The sequence below is a fragment of the Hypanus sabinus genome, chromosome 19 (assembly GCF_030144855.1).
Source record: "Hypanus sabinus isolate sHypSab1 chromosome 19, sHypSab1.hap1, whole genome shotgun sequence".
Lineage (NCBI taxonomy): Eukaryota > Metazoa > Chordata > Chondrichthyes > Myliobatiformes > Dasyatidae > Hypanus > Hypanus sabinus.
In genome coordinates this window covers 16,720,287-16,741,080 of record NC_082724.1, presented here as the reverse complement: position 1 = coordinate 16,741,080, position 20,794 = coordinate 16,720,287, and the positions used below count along the sequence as shown (strand labels likewise).

Below are 20,794 nucleotides of genomic sequence, written 5' to 3'. Positions count from 1 at the left end.
GAATGGAAGCTTGCACCCAACACAGGTGATGACCAGTCTGCAAAAGACAACGAACTGCAAATACAAAAGAAAAAACCGAAATACTACTAATAAATAAATAAATAAGCATTAAATACCGAGAACGTGAGATGACGAGTCCTTGAAAGTGAGTCTATAGGTTGTGGGAACAATTCAGTGATGGGGCAATTGAAGTTATCCCCTCTGGTTCAGGAGCCTGATGGTTGAGGAGTAATAATGGTTCCTGAACCAGGTGGTTAAGTCCTGAGGCTCCTGTTGTCACCTGCTTGATGGCAGCAGCGGAGAGAGAACATGACCTTGGTGGTGGAGGTCCCTGATGGTGGATGCTGCTTTCCCGCGACAACGGTCCATTGAGACGTGCTCAGTGGTGGGGAGGGCTCTACCTCCGATGGACTGGGCTGTATCCATTACCCTTTGTTGGATTTTCCATTCGATGGCATTGGTGTTTCCATACCAGGCTGTGATGCAGTCAGTCCATATACTTTTCACCACACAGCCTGACCTGCAATGTACTTCCATTTATTTTTGATTTGCTTCAGATTTCCACCATTTATAATATTTTTGCGTTTGGACTTCAATAGAGTGTTTCCTGAAGAGTCACCTAGAATAGAACCTGCACAATTTAAAGAAAAACACTTGTGCGTTTCAATTGTATTTCAGAAATGTAAACACATATTGGCGTTATTTCCTCCTGGCCTTTTTGAGCATTGGATTTTGCTGGGGTACGAGTGTTGCTGTGGGGGATGAGCGAAGTAGTAGAGAGGGAAAGTATTGGGTTTTTTCTCAGTCCTGTGGCGACCCACTTCCTAGCACACTCGAACCGGCTCACAAATAGCCAGCGTGCAGGCACAAAGGCAAGGTCTGCAACAAAGGGAGAAAAGCCTGCGGGGGTTTGTGAGTACGTGTCTCTTGGAGCATCCGCGCCCGAGGAGGGCGGGATGAGGGAGGCTTTAAAGCAAGGCTGTGAAGTTTGAATAAAATTATCTTTGACTGCAGTTTACCAACTCCGTGTCGTTATTTTAGCGCTGCGTGTAGCACACCGCTACAATTGGTGACCCCGACGGTCCAAAATCATTTGGACCAGAGATGACGGACACCGCATCTACTCATGCAGTTTCATTGAAACTGCCAAGCTTCTGGACGCTGCGACCTCACCTATGGTTCCAGCAAGCAGAAGCCCAATTCCACGTTTGGCAGGTAGCCTCAGAGGACACCCGTTTCTACTATGTGGTGAGCTCCCTCGATCAGGACACAGCGGCCCAGGTTGAGGAGTTCATACAGTCTCCCCCGGCGGACGGCAAGTACACGGAATTCAAAGCCCTGCTGCTAAGGACTTTCAGACTCTCATGGCGTGAGCGAGCTGTCTGTTTACTGCACCTGGATGGCTTGGGAGACAGACCTCCATCGGCTTTAATGAATGAGATGTTGTCTCTGGCCGACGGACACACACCCTGCCTCATGTTTGAGCAGGCATTCCTAGAGCAGCTGCCCGAGGACATATGCCTGCTGCTGTCCGACGCGGATTTCAGCGACCCCCGGAAGGTGGCAGCCCGGGCGGACATGCTGTGGAACGCCAAGAAGGTGAGTGGGGCATCTATCACAGAGATCACCAGGCCACGCTCCCAGCAGCAAACCAGTCCAGGCCTGGCCGCAGTGCCCGCTAACCCTAGAGGCAGGGGTGGGGAGCCTAACAAACAATGGTGTTTCTACCACCAGTGGTGGGGCGCAGAAGCCTGCCGTTGTTGCCCGCCCTGCCAGTTCCCGGGAAACGCCAGGGCCAGCCGCCACTGATGGCTATGGCGGCTGGCCTTCGGGATAGCCCCCTGTATGTGTGGGACAAGCGGTTGGGACGCCGTTTTTTGGTCGACACCAGTGCCAAGATCAGTGTCTTACCTCCGACGAGTTATGACACCCGCAACAGGGCACCAGGTCTCCCCCCCTGAGGGCTGTGAACGGCAGCACGGTAAGGACCTATGGCACCCGTCAGGTGCAGCTACAGTTCGGCTCCAGCCAGTTTACGTGGGACTTCACACTGGCCGCCATAGCCCAACCGCTTCTGGGTGCGGATTTTTTGCGGTCTCTCAGCCTACTGGTCGACCTGCCCAGGAAGAGACTGGCACACGCCAAGACCTTTCAGACGTTCTCCCTGGGTGCAGCCCAGTTGCCAGCCCCTCACCTTGGCTCCATCACGCTGTCCGACAACGACTTCACCAGAGTCCTGGCGAATTTCCCATCGGTTCTGGCAGTTCATGGCAGCCATGCCCCGACACGGTGTACAGCACCACATCCCGACCCAGGGACCACCCTCCACGCCCGTGCTGGGCAGCTTCCCCCGGACAAGCTCCGACTGGCGAAGGAGGAGTTCAAGAAGATGGAGGAATTGGGGATCATACGGCGGTCCAACAGCCCATGGCCTCCCCCCTGCACATGGTGCCCAAAGCGACGGGGCTGGAGACCGTGCGGCAACTACCGCAGGCTGAACGAGGCTACCACACCGGACCGCTACCCTGTGCCGCACATTCAGGACTTTGCGGCAAACCTGCACGGCGCACGGATCTTCTCCAAGGTAGACCTCATCCGAGGATACCATCAAATCCCGATGCATCCTGACAACGTCCCCAAAACGGCTCTCATCACCCCATTCGGCCTTTTCGAGTTCCTCCGCATGCCGTTCGGCCTGAAGAATGCCGCACAGACGTTTCAGCAGTTAATGGACGCGGTGGGATGCGACCTGGACTTCGCATTCATCTATTTGGTCGACATCCTCATAGCCAGCAGCAGTCGTCAGGAGCATCTGTCCCACCTCCATCAACTCTATGCCCGGCTGGGTATGTGGCGAACCACAAACTAGCATACTCGAACCGGCTCACAAATAGCCAGCGTGCAGGCACAAAGGCAAGGTCCGCAACAAAGGGAGAAAAACCTGCGGGGGTTTGTGAGTACGTGTCTCTTGGAGCATCCGCGCCCGGGTAGGGCGGGATGAGGGAAGCTTTAAAGCAAGGCTGTGAAGTTCGAATAAAATTATCTTTGACTGCAGTTTACCAACTCCCGTGTCATTATTTTAGCGCTGCGTGTAGCACACCGCTACAGTCCTCTCTTTAGTCATGATCTAGCTGTGTATGTTTGCTAGTGTGATCAGTATACGGTTGTCATTTGCTTGAGAAAACATGGTTGGGGTGAGGAAAGGTATTAGTTTGGATGTTATGCACCCCCATAAATAAATAACTCACAATATCTAGTCTTACAGCAGGGGCAGGGCCCCTGTATGAAACATTCCCTCTCATTGATATTTTGTCAGTCTCTTCCCCAGGGTAAGAGAACCTAAAACTAGAGGATATGGGTTCAGGTGAGCAGGCATGATTTAAGTGGGCATATTTTTCGTACAGAAGGGGTGGTGGGCAAATGGAATGACCTACTGGAGGAAGTTGTAGGGACAAGATCAATTAAACCAGCCGAAAGACATTTCAACAACAACACACACAAAATGCTGGTGGAACACAGCAGGCCAGCCAGCATCTATAGGAAGAAGCACTGTCGACGTTTCGGGCTGACACCCTTCATCAGGACTCAGCCTGAAACGTCGACAGTGCTTCTCCTATAGATGCTGCCTGGCCTGCTGTGTTCCACCAGCATTTTGTGTGTGTTGTTGTTTGAATTTCCAGCATCTGCAGATTTCCTTGTGTTTGCTCGAAAGACATTTAGACAGGTTAGATGGATAGGGCAGGGGTTCCCAACCTGGGGCCCGCAGACCCCTTACTTAATGGTATTGATCCATGACATGAAAAAAAAAGATTGGGAACCACTAGTTTAGAGAGATTTGGGCCAACACAGGCAAGTGGGGCTAGGTTAGATTTTCATCTAGGTCAGGGTGGACTAGTTGAGCCAGTGAACCCGTTTCCATGAAGCACAAGGCTATGGTTCTCAGAAAGATGCCAAAGAAGTATTTGGTTTTGTTTGTGACCCTGACAACAACTGCCTTTGTTGCATCATGCAAGCTGCTGTCAATTTGCATTTTATTTGGACTGTTGCCGGCGTTTAAGCAACGTTTAGATAAGCGGCAAGGAATTATATGGAAGTGTTTTGTAAGGTTCTGCAGAAGATGATTCTCACAGCTGAAAACATGCTGAAGTGGCGGTAAAGTTAGTGCATTTGGGTTGAAATACTAAACCGAGGTGCTGTCCTGAACGGGCAGTAAGTAAGCACCTACTAAACAGGGAGTATAAAAAGAAATGCATTAGAAATGTATTATTGATAGGGTATATGGAATCGAGTTTTCTAGGGATTTGTGATGGGACATCAGCATTGCACTTAGTATATTAATGAGTTGGATGAAGATATTGACGTATCCAGGTTTGCAGATGCCATTTACTTAGAAGGCACAGCAAGCTTTGTGGATCTGAGTATAAAATTCGGCAGATCTACAGTAAGGTAAGGATTTTCTCGTGCCTTTCTTGCCCTTAGTGCTTAACAGCCATTGATTTGTGTTGTAATTTGGTGTCTTGCAACATAGAAAATATGACAGTCACTTGCACTCAAGAGGTTCCCATAATAAACAGTTGGGTTATAACCAGATAATTTGTTTTAATCTTGTTGGTTGAGAGATAAATGAGGGATAATATTTAACCTACCAAGGATACTATGAATAACTTGTCTGTCCTTTGAATAGCAACACACACAAAATGTTGGTGGAACGCAGCAGGCCAGGCAGCATCTATAGGGAGAAGCACTGTCGACGTTTCAGGCTGAGACCCCTCGTCAGGACTAACTGAAAGGAAAGATAGAGATTTGAAAGTAGGAGGGGGAGGGGAAAATGCGAAATGATAGGAGAAGACCGGAGAGGGTGGGGTGGAGCTGAGAGCTGGAAAGGTGATTGGCGAAAGTGATACAGAGCTGGAGAAGGGAATGGATCATGGGACAGGAGGCCTGGGGAGAAAGGAAGGGGGTGGGGGGGAAGCACCAGAGAGAGATGGAGAGCAGGCAGAGTGATGGGCAGAGAGAGAGAAAAAAAAAGGAGGGGGAGGAGAAAACTAAATATATCAGGGATGGGGTAAGGAGGGGAGGAGGGGCATTAATGGAAGTTAGAGAAGTCAACATTGACCTCTAACTTCTGTTAATGCCCCTCCTCCCCTCCTTACACCATCCATGATATATTTAGTTCCCCCCCCACCCTTTTTCCCTCTCTCTCTGCCTGTTCTCCATCTCCCTCTGGTGCTCCTCTCCCCCTTTCTTTCTCCCTACGCTTCCCGTCCCATGGTCCTTTCCCTTCTCCAGCTCTGTATCACTTTCGCCAATCACCTTTCCGGCTCTCAGCTTCATCCCACCCCCTCCGGTCTTCTCCTATCATTTTGCATTTTCCCCTCCCCCTTTCAAATCTCTTACTATCTTTCCTTTCAGTTAGTCCTGACGAAGGGTCTCGGCCCGAAACGTCGACTGTACTTCTTCCTACAGATGCTGCCTGGTCTGTGTGTTCCACCAGCATTTTGTGTGTGTTGTTTGAATTTCCAGCATCTGCAGATTTCCTCGTGTTGTCCTCTCAATAGAATGAGTTCTTATCATCACAGAACATAGGAAACCTACAGCACAATACAGGCCCTTTAGCTCACAAAGCTGTGCTGAACATATGCCCCTACTTTAGAAATTACCAAGGGTAGCAGAATCAGGTTCATTATCACCGACATATGTTGTGAAATTTGTTGTTTTGTGGCAGCAATTATGTGCAAGGTATAAATCTTGTACTGTATGTCACAAGGTGACGGTGAAATGGGAATGTGGGGCATTACCAGAAGTTTGAGAAATCAATGTTCATGCCATCAAGTTGGAGGCTACCCAGATGGAATATAAGGTGCTGTTCCTCCAACCCGAGTGTGGTCTCATTGCGACAGTAGAGCAGGCCGTGGATTGACATATGGGAATGTGAGGTGGAATTAAAATGGGTGGCCACTGGGAGATCCTGCTTCTTCTGGTGGGTGGAGTGTAGGTGCTCAGAGAAGCAGTCTCCCAATCTATGTCAGATCTCACTGATATACAGGAGGCCCCACTGGGAGCACCAGGCACAGCACATCTCCCCAACAGACTCACAGGTAAAGTGTCACCTTGCCTCGAAGGGCTGTTAGGGGCCCTGAGTGGTAGTGAGACAGAGGGTGTAGGAGCAGGTGTAGCACTTGTTCCGTGTAGGGAGCAATCCCCGAAGCAAGCAGAAAGTGTGGGGGAGGGAAGATGTACTTGGTGGTGAGATCCCACCAAGATGGGAGTGATGCCTTGAAAAGGTGGCATCCATCTCTAAGGACCCCCGTCCACCAGGACAAGCCCTCTTCTCATCGCAACCATCAGGAGGGAGGTACAAGACCCTGAAGGAACACCCTCAACAGTTCTGGAGCAGCTTCTTCCCCTCTGCCATCAGATTCCTGAATGGACATGGAACCCATAAACATTACCTCACTACTTTTTTCACTACCTATTTAACTTAACTGTATATATCCAAGACTGTCCAGAGACCTGACAGTAGAGGAGAAGAAGCTGTTCCCAAAGCATTGAGTGTGGGTGTTCAGCTTCTGTACCACCTCCTCGGTGGTGGCAATGAGAAGATGGCCTGGATGTTGATGGTCCCTAATGATGGATGCTGTCTTCTTTCTTTCTTTTTCAATCTTTTTATTAATTTTTATAAAAAAACATAACATAGTATTATATTAAATAGGTTATGAATACATTAGACTTAGAATTAAATTAGTAACAAGATAACAATATCTTATTAAGCTATCAGCAAAAAAAGATCATACAATAATCTATATTGATTATATATGAAAAAGATTAGAAATAATCATCAAAAGAAAAAAATATATAAAATACAAGAAAAAATGTATATTTAAAGAAATAAAAAAAAACCTAAACCAACATGGGCAGTAATAATAGTTTATAAGTATATGATAGTGTCAAGAACTCCGGAACTCCATACCAGAACAAGAATAAAAAGAGAAAAGGTCTGGAAGAAGTCAAATTAATTCATATGAAAGTGTCGAATGAACGGTCCCCAAGTTTCTTCAAATTTAATTGATGAATCAAAAACAGTACTTCTAATTTTTTCTAAACTTAAACAAGAAATAGTTTGAGAGAACCACTGAAATGTGGTAGGAGGATTTACTTCTTTCCAATTTTGTAATATAGATCTCCTGGCCATTAATGTTACAAAGGCAATCATTCGTCTAATTGAAGTGGAGAATCGACTATCATCTTCATTTGGTATACCAAAAATTGCAGTGATAGAATGAGGTTGTAAATCAATATTCCAAATTGAGGAAATGGTAGCAGGATGCTGTCTTCTTGAGGAACCTAATTTTGCAGATGCCCTCGATTGTGGGGTGGGTTGTGCCCATGTTGGAGCTGGGTGTGTCTCCAACCCTCTACAGCCTCTTTTAATCCTAGACGCTGGAGCTTCCATAACAGGTGATGATGCGACCAGTGAGAGTGATCCCCACCGTACATCTGTAGAAATTTCTGAAGGTCCGTGGTGACATTCCAAATCTCCTCAAGTTCCTTATAAAGTAGAGCAACTTCTCTGATTGCATCAATGTGTTATGCCCAAGACCTTGAAGCTGTTCACCCTTTCCGCTGCTGACCCCTCAGTGAGGACAGGTTTGTGTCCTCACAATTTCCCCTTCCTGAAGTCCTTGGTCTTGCTGACGTTGAGTGTGTGAGCCCATTGTTAAAGACACGCATTCCGCCAGGCAACCTGTCTCACTCTGGTACACCTCCTTATTTATTTCATGGTTCCATCTGAAAGTGCACCTTGGCATAGCAGCACAGCACAGCACTCCCTGTGTAATGTGATGAATGCCTAGATCTTAGTTGGGTGTCTTTGAAATTCTGTTTGATTCTACAACTTTCAAATGTGTGAATGCTGGAGATGATATTGAAAATGGGGGTGGGGGTATCTTACCTTAGATGTGAGATGGACATCAGAGAAGTTTTCAATGGGAAAAGACTAGGCATCACGGAAGAGCAAGTAACTTGTGCATTTGCATAAGGTTCAGTAAAATCTCGGGCACAATTCATGATTCAATTTGGGATTTTGGTCTTTCCACCTTGTGGGTTGGTATCAAATATCATGATGTGTCATTTGTGCCAAGTTTTGCTTTGAATCCCAGTTGGAGTACTGCATTGAGTTTTGTGCAAAGATCTCATGGGGGGGGGGGGGCAGGCAAGTGACCATGGCAAAATAAAATGCAGCCTTACTGCAGTGATACTGTCTTACAAGTTTAAATTATGAGAGCAAGTTGCATAACTTTAGTTACTAATTCCAATGAGTTTAGAAGTTTGAGTTTAATATTACAGTTGCACTCAAGTACATAAGAGATTTATACTGTATTCCATCTCACAGTGGAACCCTCAACACTAAGTTGGAATTTTCAGATATCAGGTAGGCCAATTGAAAGTGAAATCACAAATACTTTTCAGCACAGAGAAACATAGAGCATAGAAATTTACAGCACATTACAGGCCCTTTGGCCCACAATTTTGTTCTGACCATGTAACCTACTCTCGAGACTGCCTAGAATTTCTGCCCAGACATGGAAATCTCCCCAAGCAAATGTGGCTTGTTAGCCAATTTAAAATTGTCAAGGTATGATCAATATAATTTTGTGTTAGTTAATAATATCCACAGGTCGTGATGCAAAGAAAGACTAAATGGAGTTAATATCGCGCTTGATCTATATCTTGATGAATGCTGAAACCTTCTCAAACATTTGATCACTTTGTTTCTTTATATCAAGAGTTCCCATCCCTCAGTTAATGGTAGGTGTCCTTGGTATAACTAAGCTTCGTGTGAACTGGGTTGACCTGAAACATTTCAGAAATGATCAGGCAAGGCTCGTAAAGATTATATTAATTCTGCATTGAATGTGTGGGTCATTTTCGGTCAGTCTAGAATGGAGGAGGGGTCATTTTTTCGGTCTGCATAATGTGGAATCAGAAACGCTGATGATTAGCTGGTAATAGACTTCATTCTGATGAGCATTGCTACAGAAATCACAGAAGTGTTCATACCGTAGTGGTTAGTGTTACGCTATTACAGCTTGGAACATCGGAGTTCAGTTCCAGCATTATCTGTAAGGAGTCTGTCGTCCTCGCTGTAGAATGCATGGGTTTTCTCCGGGTGCTCGAGTTTCCTCCCACAAGACCCCTGGCTAGTAGCCTAATTGGTCGTTGTAAATCGTCCTGTGATTCAACTCGGGTTGAATTGGTGAATTGCTGGGTGGTGCAGCTGGAAGGGTCTATTCCGCACTGTTTCTCAATAAATGGGTGCTCTTGCTGAATCAGCGAGTATACCTTTTCCTTTAATTGTAATCAGTGCCTACTTAATGCTTCAGGGGCTAATTACGTTTCTTTAATTGAATTTTCAGGATTCATTTGAAAGCTGACATTTATTGTCCATCCTTAACGACTCTTGAGAGGTTTTTGCAGTGAACCGATACTTTCAATCGGTTCAATCCTTCTCATGAAGGGGTTCCCATGAATCTGTTGGGCAGAGAATTTGGTTAAAATGACAATGAAAGCACAGGGATATATGAGCAAGTCAGGACTATGTGTGACTGAAGGAGATGGAGTAAGACCAGGGGTTCCCAACGTTTTTTATGCCATGGACCCCTGCCATTAACTGGGGAGTCCATGGACCCCAGGTTGGGACGCCCTGAAATAGACGGTGATGTTCATTTGCCCTTGCGGCTGTTGTTCTCTGTGGCGGTAGAGTGTAGGTATGGGAGATAGTGTTGGAATAGGTGAGCTGAGCAGTTGTTAGTGCATTTTTAGATGGTGGGACACTGCATTGATGGCGGAATGAATGAATATTGAAGGTGGTGTTTGGTGAAATAATTAAGCGAGCTGCTTTGTGCCAGGTGCTCCTTCAGTGCTATAGGAACTGCACTTGATTATGCAAATATAGGGCATTTCATCTCAATTATTTGTACATTATTGATGGTGGTAAGAGGCGAGTTCCTCCAATAGGACCACAACTTTGTCGTTGGGTTTGGAGGCTTGCATGCCTCAATGACCCAGAGAGCTATGTTGGCTGGAGTCGAGGCTTTATGCTCTGGCTCTTGGTAGGGTCACCCATACCAAACGGGTCATAGGGTTAGAGGCCAGACTGGTTCTCCAGGTTTGGAGATTCAGCTCAGGGCTGACAACCCTGAATGGTAAATCAAAATTATTATGGAAACTGCTATGAAGAATCTTTCTACATCTGAGTGTGGCAGTATTCCTGAATCTTCACATGACTGACAGTAATGAAAACCTACTGACATGATGAGGGAAGTCCTGAACACCACCAGAGATGGAGGACCTTCATTGCTTCCCTGAATGCCAGAGGTGTAATGGGCAGTAAGTAAGAATGAGGTGAGTTACTTGCTGCAGTGTCTGCTCGTGTGCTCACGGTATTTAAGTTGCTGATCTAGTTGAGTTTGTGGTCAGTGGTGACCCACAGGGTATTAATGGTAGAAGGAACTTGGCACAATAGTATACTAAAATGTCAAGGGTAGATGATTATCTGTTGTCGGGGGAGATTTGTTATTCTCTAACGCTTTTGTGGTATGGATGTTACTTGTTGTTTATTGACCTGTGCTGGGTGTTGTCCAGGACTTGTTGTGTAGGGACATAGAATGCTTGATTTGCTGAAGAGCTACAAATGAAACTGAACATCCTCAATTCTGGCCTTACAATAGTAGCAAGGACGTTGATGATGGAGCTGAAAGTAAATGGTGGGGATCAGTGTACGTACACTTCATCACGTACAAAAGCTGGATGAACTCAGCAGGTCAGGCAGCATCCGTTGAAATGAGCAGTCAACGTTTCGGGCCGAGGCCCTTTGTACACTTCATAATTCCCCAAAATTGACCTGGACTACGCAATAACTACCCTGATGAACTCTGGTGACGTTATTGCTGGATTGATTGACCTCGAGCAACTTCAGTCATCTTCCTTCATGCAAGATGAGCTTCTAAGCACTGGAATGTTTCCCCTTTTTTGACTTCATCTTACTACTGGGCCTTGATTTTGCTCCTGGTCAAATGCTGCCATGCTGTCAAGTCCATTTACTGGAATTAGAGCATTAGCATATTGGAAAGTTTCTGACAAGAACAGCCCCATTCAGCCCAACAAAGCTTGCCAAATACCTATTCATATATTCATCTATGTGGGCCAAGGTTATGATGTAGTCTCGGGCTAAGTGCTGGTGGACTCGGTTTAGGCATCAGTGAGCAAGTTATTGGTAAGAAGATGTGACTTGATGACAGTCCACCTTTGCTGGTGATTAATAATAGACTGTTTATTAATGAATCTGATTGTAAATGTGAGCAGGGCATGCATGGGAAATTTTCCTTATTGTTGCGTAGTCCCAGTGTTGGAGTTGAGCTGGCTGTTGGTACAGATGGATTCACACTTGGATTGTTGGATGTGGAATGTTACTTATTAAATCTGTACTTGAGGTTGAATGTACAGTTAGCTCACTGTGCATGCAGTTTGCAACACTTCTTAAATATTCCTCCTTTAATTTTTTTCACCAGTGTTGTTCCTCCTCTTTGTATTCCCAGAAGGAGGAATGTGCACAGTTAGTAATCTTTTCCAACACATTGCCCAAATGCGCCCTTTCTTGTAATGGCATGCTATTTATGGTGGAAAATATCAAAACTAAACCCAGTACTCTCTCCACTACATACTTCCATGCACATTCCCACAAGAGTTCTGATGCACTTCTGCTGTCTAGAGTAAAGGAGCAGGACTAAATATTTGTTCTTGCCTTGGCACAGATCAGATTAGTTAGTAATACTTGCCAGTACTAAATGCCTGTGAGAGGATCAGCTTACAGTTGCGTTTGCTGAAATTGGTTTGACTCCGTTGAAGTCGGTGTGGCTGAACTTGTAGAGGTATGGATCGTAAACAGTTATACTCACAAACAAGTTTAGCACTGGCGTACAATGAAGAATTTCTCCTCTGATTGTCTCATAAGAGGTGCCCAGTTAGAGGTGTTTGACATCTGCTTTCCTGCCTGTCACGATCCTTCGTAAATGTGTCTACTCCACTCTGAAGAGCATCTCAGCTATTTGTCTTTGACCAGCGCCCACAATAATGCATTTTCCAGTCACACGCAATAAGTAGGAGCCAAAAGGGGCATGGAAAAAACAGGATTTTTTTTTAACACAGCTAGTGAGTGCACCGCCAGAGGGATTAGTGGAGGCAGATTCAATTGTCACTTTCAAAAGGAGCTGGGTAAGTATCTAAAAGGAAGGAATTTGAAGGTGACTATCTATTCCTATTCTGCATGAAGTGTATTGATTTACGTATTGAGATACGGCGCGGAATTAGCTCTTCTGCCCCTTTGCGTCATGCCGCCAGCAATCCCTCAATTTCATCCTAGCCTAATCACAGGACAGTTTACAGTTTGCAACCTACCAACTAGTACGTCTTTTGACTGTGGGAGCAAACCGGAGCACCCGGAGGAAACCCACGCGGCCACGGGGAGAAGGTAGAAACTCCTTGCAGGCTGCGGCGGGAATGGAACGCAGGCCGTTGGTACTGGGAGGTGTTGTGCTAACCACTACGCCACCATGCAGCTGTGGACTCAACCAGCTGAGTGGCCCCCTTTTATGCTGTAACCACTCTGCGATTGTGCCCTCAACTTCCTAACTCAGAGAGCTGAACAGTGTTGTAACTCTCTGCCCTCTGATGCTGGCGGGAAGTGAATTGGAATCCGCATGGTCTATGCGGGGTGCAAACTGTTTCAAAGAGATGAAACTTCGGTGCAGGCAGTTAAGAAGACTATCGTGCCGTTCAAAGTAATATTGCAGTATATCTTGTGACATTCCTGTAGAAAATGGATTCCCAACCTTTTTTTATACCATGAAACCTTACCACTAACAGAGGGGTCTGTGGACCCCTTGCTGGGAACCCCTGTGAAGGTACTTCTGTGGATGTGCTGCACAATGACAGGAGGTGCTTCTGCATTAAAGCAAAGTGATGTCGTTTTTGGTATTGAGATGGATAATTTCTTTCAATAAAACGGCTGGCACTGATCTATTGGATATTGTTAGTGTCTAGATAAATACTTTATTGATCTCAAAGGACATTACAGTGTTTTTGTTTTGGGTGGTTGGCAGGCACAGATAGAGAAAATCTTTTCTATTTGGTATGGTTTCTTTATTTCATCCTTCCCCGAACAAACTGCTGCAATTCTACAATGCCAGGAGTGTGAGCACCCTTGCTTTAGCCAATACTATTTGGTTTGGTGCAACGTCCTCTTACAAAATATGAAGACTGCGGTGAAGTCAGGTCAACAGGGAAAAGATAACCGTTGGCAGCAGTCTACCATCATAGCAGGGATTCAAGATTCAAAAACTTTATTGTCATTCCAACCATACATCAGCTCTGCAGGGCAGAACGAGACAGCGTTTCCCAGGGGCAAGTGCAATTATATGTGTCCAGGAAAAAGAAGCAGGCAGGAAAGTCGTTGCAGACGCTTCTCGTCCTGCAAACTGCCTTTTCCAAAAGCTCTCTTCTGGAAATGCTGTAGGGCTGTTAAAACAAAAACTTCATGCCATCTTAAGTTTTTTTTTCTTCAGGCAATTGATCTGATTAATCATTCTAGTTATCCCTCCGCCCTCTATTACTCAGACACTGCACTGTACAGTCTTCAAACCACTTTTGTACAATGCTGTTACATTGTAAATACTTGCCTCTACTTATATTTAATAGAAATCTTCTATTTTTAAGTGTGTTTAAGAATATTGTTTGGATTTAAATGTGTACCACTGAGAATAAATGAATTGTGTTTAAAATACTTTGTTAGCTGGCAGTATCTTCGCCTTGTTGGAGGGTGAGGTTCCACCACTCAAATGGTGGGTATTGGCAGGTAAACTCGGCGTGGAGAATGAACAGGGAAGTACACTAGTCTTTAAAGATCGGGAGTTAGAGTATGATCTTCCTTTAGTGAGGGTACTTGTGGCTGACAGGGACTTCAGTCTTCCTTTGAGTTTAAATCGTTGTGGTCAGCAAACCCAACACCATCACAGTGCAGACGCAGGTATGTCTGTATTTGCATCTTTCTACAGATGCACAGCAGCGAGGATCCAAACCAGCTGCGTCACTGCTTGGTACGGAAATGGCACTGCGGCGGACAGGAAGGCTCGACAACGGGCAGTCAAAACTGCCCAATGCGTCCCCAGCACCAGGCTACCCTCCATCAAGGTTATATGTACAGAAAAGTGCCGGAAGTGAGCCAGGAACATCATGAAATACTCCACCCACCCTGCTCATGGAGTGTTTGTCCCACTCCCTTCAGGCAGGAGAAAATGTAGCGTCCACACCAGTAACACCAGACTCTAAAACAGTTACTTGCCCCCAAGGCTGATCAGGATTTCCACTCACTAACCCACCTCCCCCTCTACACATCCCCAACCACCACTCCTTTATTATTTCCTGTCAGATACTCCTGTGCCTAGTGTCACCTTATGGCCATTTAATCAGTCTGTGGATATAAGCTACCTTATCTTTATACTTATTGTCTTTTTAATTATTATAATGTTCTTTATTGTATTGCTTTTTTTGTGCAGGAGTAACAATTATTTTATTCTCCTTTACACTTGTATACTTGAAATGACATTAAACAATCTTGAAATTCCTAATTCATGTAAATGTATACGGTGAATGAAGTTGATACTTGATTTTTCTTCTCCCTCCGTCCCCCTTCCCCTCTATTCCCCCACTCGCTCCCCTCCATCCCTCCCTCATTCCCCTGCAACCCCTCAATACCCTCACCACCCAGCAACCCCCAATTTTTATCCTAGCCTAATAAACTCTTCTTGGGCTTTTTTAAGACTAGCCAAATCATGCAACAATTTACAATGAGCAATTAACCTACCAACTGATACGTCTTTGGACTGTGGGAGGAAACCGGAATGCTCGGAGGAAACCCACGTGGTCACTGGGAGAATGTAGAAACTCCTTGCAGACGGCGGCGGGAATTGAACCCGGGTTGCTGGTGCTGTAAAGTGTTGTGCTAACCGCTACACTACTGTGCCACCCCAGTTATTTTTTTTTCAAGATTCTGTACAATGCTTGGAATCTGTGTAAGCTGTTAGAAGAACTTAATCAGATGTCACAGATGTTCAAGGATGGTGAACACTGTAGCAGTTGTGCTCTTGTTTCCTGGATTTTGAAGTGTGAACTAATGATTGATGTGGAAAGTTAAGCCTGGTTGGCTTTACTGATCTTAAAAATATATATTTGGTAGCTAGATCAAAAATGCAGAAGTACTGGGAAAACAGAGTTTAAACATACTGTTGTTACAGAGTCTAGATCAAGTTGTTGGATTTTGAAGTGAATGTTATACTTGAACCTTCAGCTTGGATCTCATTTTGACGTTGTTAGCCAAGGAGCTGTTTTTGTTACTATAAAATCCATCTCTGAGGAAGCAAATAGTTGAATTTATTCTTCTGGTTCCAACTGAAACTAAATGAAATTCATTTTTTTTTTTGTTGCACCTGTACATCAAACTGAATTGTTATTGATGTGATGCTTGTTGACATTTGATTGTTGAATTGTGCTGTGGTCTGTATTTGCTTTGCTTACAGATCACCTGTGCGCCTGACCAAGATGGAGTACAACCTGGGTTTCTGGAAGTCCATCAGTAATGGCTTCAGTGCGCAAGATGTTTTCCACGATGTCGCGACCAGTGTCTCTCCCACTTTCACGCACCACTTTGCGTATCGCCGGGAATCGGAGGAGGGCAAGCTGGCAGATGCTTACAAAGCAGGAGGCACCATTCGGGTTTACTTGCCAAACAAGCAGCGCACTGTGGTAAGTTCATGTGCTGTGCCTGGCCAGCCAAACACGGGTTCCGTCTGGAATTTTAAATGATCTGTAAAAGTGATTTGTGATCAGTATAATTTTATTTTTCTGGGTGGTACACTCAGTAGATTGTCATTAGTTTTGAACGATGCGTTTGGTACTTTTGAGGAATTAAAATATGGTCATGCAGCTTAAGATGTCCGGTGTAAGATTTGGCATGAATGCTGACAACTTAACTTGCTGGGAAATACTCAGCCTGGCAGCATGAGTGGAAAGAGGAAGAGATTCAACATTTGAAGTCAAAGTCTTTTCATTATTACTGCGAAATGTTGGGGAGAAGCACCAAGATTTATTTATTTAGCTATACTGGGCGGAGAAACTCTTCTAGCCTTTGAGCCACGTCGCCTCAGCGACCCCTGACAAACCCAAGTAACCCTAACCCAACCACAGGACAATTCACAGTGACCAGTCAGCCTATCTGGTACGTCTTTGGACTGTGAAAGGAAAGTGGAAGGCCTGGAGAATGCCCACACATTGCACCGGGGGGTGGGATGGGCAGGTGGGGGGACACTTACAGACACTCCTTACAGAACGGTACCAGAATTGAACTCTGAACTCTGGGATGTGAGGAATGAAAGAGGAGGTCTGTGATGGGGTGGAACTGAGGGTGAATGACTGGCCCCAAGGATGTGGGAGCTGGGCAAAGGAATGACGAGGTGGTAGAGATTAGAGCATAACTAAAATGATCTCTGGGGAAGATGTAAATGGGAAGAGGTGAATGAAATTGCCAGAAAAGAGAGAGCGGAAAAAAATAGTAGTGGGTTATTCCATTCCATTCTGTGGAAATAACGGACAGAAATGTTAGAATGTGGGCTGTAAATTTATCACTGATTACGCAATTCTTGAACAACTTTGAAGGCAGTCTTAAGGAAAGCTTGCATCACCAGAGATTTTTCTAACAAAAGATGATTTATGCCTTTAAAAGAAGAAGTTGGGAAGATTCAATTTTAATGAGTAATTAACAATAGTTGGATTTTCTTTTAATGTAATTAAATGTACCTATGATCAGCAATTCTTCATTGAAATTACGTTGTCTTTTTTCATTGAAGGATCTAAGAATCCTTACTGCAGACAGGCTTGCTTTAAAGTACACAGCTGTTTCTGTCTTCAGAACAGCACAGCAGAAGTGAAATTAATCTAATTCTCAGTGTAATTAATGTTCAATTAACCTTCCAATTCACAATTAGGAAACCAAAACCCATCCATCTAGAAAATCTAAATTCAAATATCAAACATCTGGCATTTGTACATTTAGGGGGTCCAAATTACACAAAAGTATTACTATTGTTCCAAGTTGTACACTCTTAGAGCAACTGTCTCATTATGAAACTAAGAAATCGATTCTTTCACAATAATCTGCTTCCCTGGAGTCTGATTATATCTCAATATTTCTGTCATGTGATTGTGATAAAAATAAGTAAAGTTCATTGGCTATGTTGTGGTTTTCTTAAAAGCATTCTAGATTTAAAAAAAAACAAACTAAGACCATATGACATAGGTGCAGAATTAGGCCATTTGGGCCATCGAGTCTGCCCTGACATTCCATGATATGATCCATTTCCCTCTCAACCCTTTCTCTCACCTTTTCCCTGAATAAATACGAGCTTTGTACTCAAGTAATGTATTTACTGCCTATAACACACTGGTGTTTAGGGCATCAATGAAGGTCCTCCATCTCTGGCAGTGTTCCGGGCTTCCTTCGTCGTGTCAGTAGCTTCCTCTCAGTTTTTGCTACCGTCAGTCATGCAAGTCCTGGGTGGAGACTCGGGAATACCGCTGCACTCAGATGTAGAAGGATTCTTCTTTGCTGTTTCCATAGCAGTTTTGTTTGACCGGTCGGGGTAGTCACCGCTGGGCTGAACCCCCGAAACTGGAGGACTGGTAGACCACTCATGCTCTGGCCTCCCACTCTTTGACCTGTTTGGCATGGGTGACCCCCTGCAAGAGCCAAAGCATAAAGCCCTGGCTCTAGCCAGCATCGCTGCCCTGGGTCCATGAGGCACACAAGCCTCCAAACCCAATGACAAGGTTGTGGTCATCTCGGACGACTCAAGTAATGTATTTGGGGTAGAAGGTGTTGAGGGTAGACTGTAGCTGGGGTGTACTCTTGTCCTCCTCAGTTCCGAATTTGGAATATCTTACTTTATGATTTGCTTTTGATATGGAATAGTACTGGATATAGACTTGCAGTTTGGTTGAATGTTACTCATAAAAATATTGGTCTGGGGTTTTGTGGTCTGTAATGAAGCTGACCTTGAAGAAATTTGGTCACCAAAATATGTAGCAGTCAATTTTTGTTTTATTGTCTTTCACTTTTCTGAAACCGGTAGTTACTGGGTTGTCAGTGGTACCCCAGAATCATGACATCACTTGGTAAACCAGCTAGCGAATCATATTAAAATACCTTCATGAAGAGCAAACAAGGACAGAACGTGCACAATTTTTAGCTAATATTTTTAGCATTTATGAAGCATTAGATGGGATTATAAAATACTGGATCAGAAATAAAAGCAGAAAACTTTGGAAATACTCAGCAGATCAGGCAGCATCTTTGGGGAGGTGGAAAAAAAATAGAGAGCTATGACCTATCATTCAGACAGCTGGGAATGCTCAGCAATTTGGGCAAAATCTATTGATCACAATTTTAACTTCGTTCTACTCTGAAAGAAAGGTACATGTAATTCATATGTATAATTAAACCACGTTTTAAGTTAAAAGTATACTTTAAAATCGGGTAAGAATGCAGAACTATGCATATGTAAACATGAGATTGCGCAGATGCTGGAAATCTGGGCGCGCGCGCACACACGCACACACACGCACACGCACACACGCACACGCACACGCGCGCGCACACACACACGCACACGCGCGCGCACACACACACACACACACACACACACACGCACACACACACACACACACACACACACACACACACACACACACACACACACACACACACACACACACACACACACACACACACACACACCTCAGCAGGTCAGGCAGCATCTATGGAAATGAATAAACAGTTGATGTTTCTGCCGAGACTCCTCCTATTCCTCTTCCCTCTTCTATTCCCCACACTGGCCTCTTACCTCTTCTCCTCACCTGCCAATCACATCTCCTGGTGCTGCTCCTCTAACCCTTTCTCCCAAGGTCCACACTCCTCTCCCATTGGACTCCTCCTTCTGTAGCCTTTGACCTTTCCCATCCACCTGGCTTCACCTACCACCTTCTAGCTACCCTCCTTCCCCTCCCCCACCCCTACTCTTCTTGTTCTGCAGAACAATCTCAGCTGAAGCGTTGACTGTCTTATTGAACAGACCTGAGTTTCTCCAGCATTTCGTGAGCATTGCTTTGTACTTGTAACCTGTTACCCTTCCTCTGTGTCCCTGCAGGTGAATGTGCGGCCCGGTATGACCGTACAGGATAGCCTCAAAAAGGCTTTGAAGGTCCGAGGCCTTCAGCCAGATTGCTGTTCAGTCTTCAGGCTTCCCCAAGGATGGTAAGAGGCCTGTCTCTTCTGTTACCATGAATAATGGCTGAGTTATTTGTAATGTTCTCTAATGGAGACAAATTTACTTTATACTCTGAGTAAATTATTGATAACTTATTAAGGATAACATTATTTATTTCTAATTTTGTTCTTCCTGTAATGATATTGTTCTTGTGATGCCAGCATGAGTGATCTAACAGACTACGGCAAGTGAAAAGCTAGATGGTTTAAAGATTTCTAATATCAAATAGCTCTGCAAATGTTTTGCCACGATTTCCTCTGTGACACACTGCAGAATCATACTTATGAAAAAGTGTATCTGAGATGCTTATTGTAGCCGGGGATGGCCTGGGTTCATGGGGGATAAGCTCCCACTACCTATGAATTACTCCCAGTGGTGTGTGTCTCAAATAGCCTCTGACAATCAAATCTGTCTCTTGGCCTTTACGTGTTCAACGGATCCATTCCTGCTGACAGCAGAAGGGGCAAAGGCACGTTACATGTGCCTTTAAAACCAGTCACTTTGGGCAGATGGGTGTCGTCAGCCGTGGTTGGCAGCTCGTCTAGAAGGGCAACTGATCTCAAACATCCGTTGCCTTGCGGTTATCCCCACTCATGGGGAAGGTTTTGGATGAAACCCCAAGGAGAACTCTGGAGCTAGAGTCTAAGGTGGTTCAATGTCGAGTTCAATGCTGACTGCCAGCTCCTGCAATGCCAGTAATGCCAAACTGTATTGGTCTCTGCCATACCATCAGCTGCATGGGCACGGGGAGCCTTCTGCATGGGCAGCAACTTCTGCATTTCCTCACTTGCAGATCCCAGTCAATTCGGGTTGGCAAAAGCATCTCCTCCACGATCTCCATCAGCATTGGTGCACCACAGGGATGTGTGCTTAGCCCTCTGCTCTACTCGCTTTACACCTAGGACTATGTGACTAAGCACAACTTCAACACCATATTCAAGTTTGTCAATGACACACACCACTGTGTGGGTCATATCAGAGGGGATGATGAATCAGCATATCGGAATTTGGCCGAGTGGTGTAACAACAACAACCTCCCTCTCAGTGTTGGCAAGACCAGGGAACTAATTGTAGACTTCAAGAGAAGGAAACCAGAGGTCCATGAGCCAGTCCCTATCAGGGGTAGAGAGGGCTAGCAAATTTTAATTTTTTGGAGTTACTGTTACAGAGGACCTGCGGAAGTTTGGCAAGTCATCAAAAAACTCTGACAAACTTCTATAGATGTGTAGTGGAGAGTGTATTGATTGGCTGCATCATAGCCTAGTATGGAAACATCAACGTCTTTGAATGGAAAATCTTACAAAAAGGTAGTGGATTCTGCCCAGTCCATTAGAGGTCAAGCCCTCCCAACCACTGAGCAC

The 20,794-nt window shown here is 45.0% G+C and overlaps 1 protein-coding gene across 1 annotated transcript in view; it reads left to right on the top strand.

Annotated features, from left to right (window-relative positions):
• Positions 1-20,794, top strand: part of raf1b (Raf-1 proto-oncogene, serine/threonine kinase b) — a 91,100-nt gene that overhangs the window by 23,478 nt on the left and 46,828 nt on the right. The window contains exons 2-3 of the mRNA XM_059944071.1: positions 15,633-15,858; positions 19,314-19,420. Coding sequence (XP_059800054.1) covers positions 15,655-15,858; positions 19,314-19,420 — 311 coding nt within the window. The 5' untranslated portion in view covers positions 15,633-15,654. The remainder of the gene's footprint in view (positions 1-15,632; positions 15,859-19,313; positions 19,421-20,794) is intronic.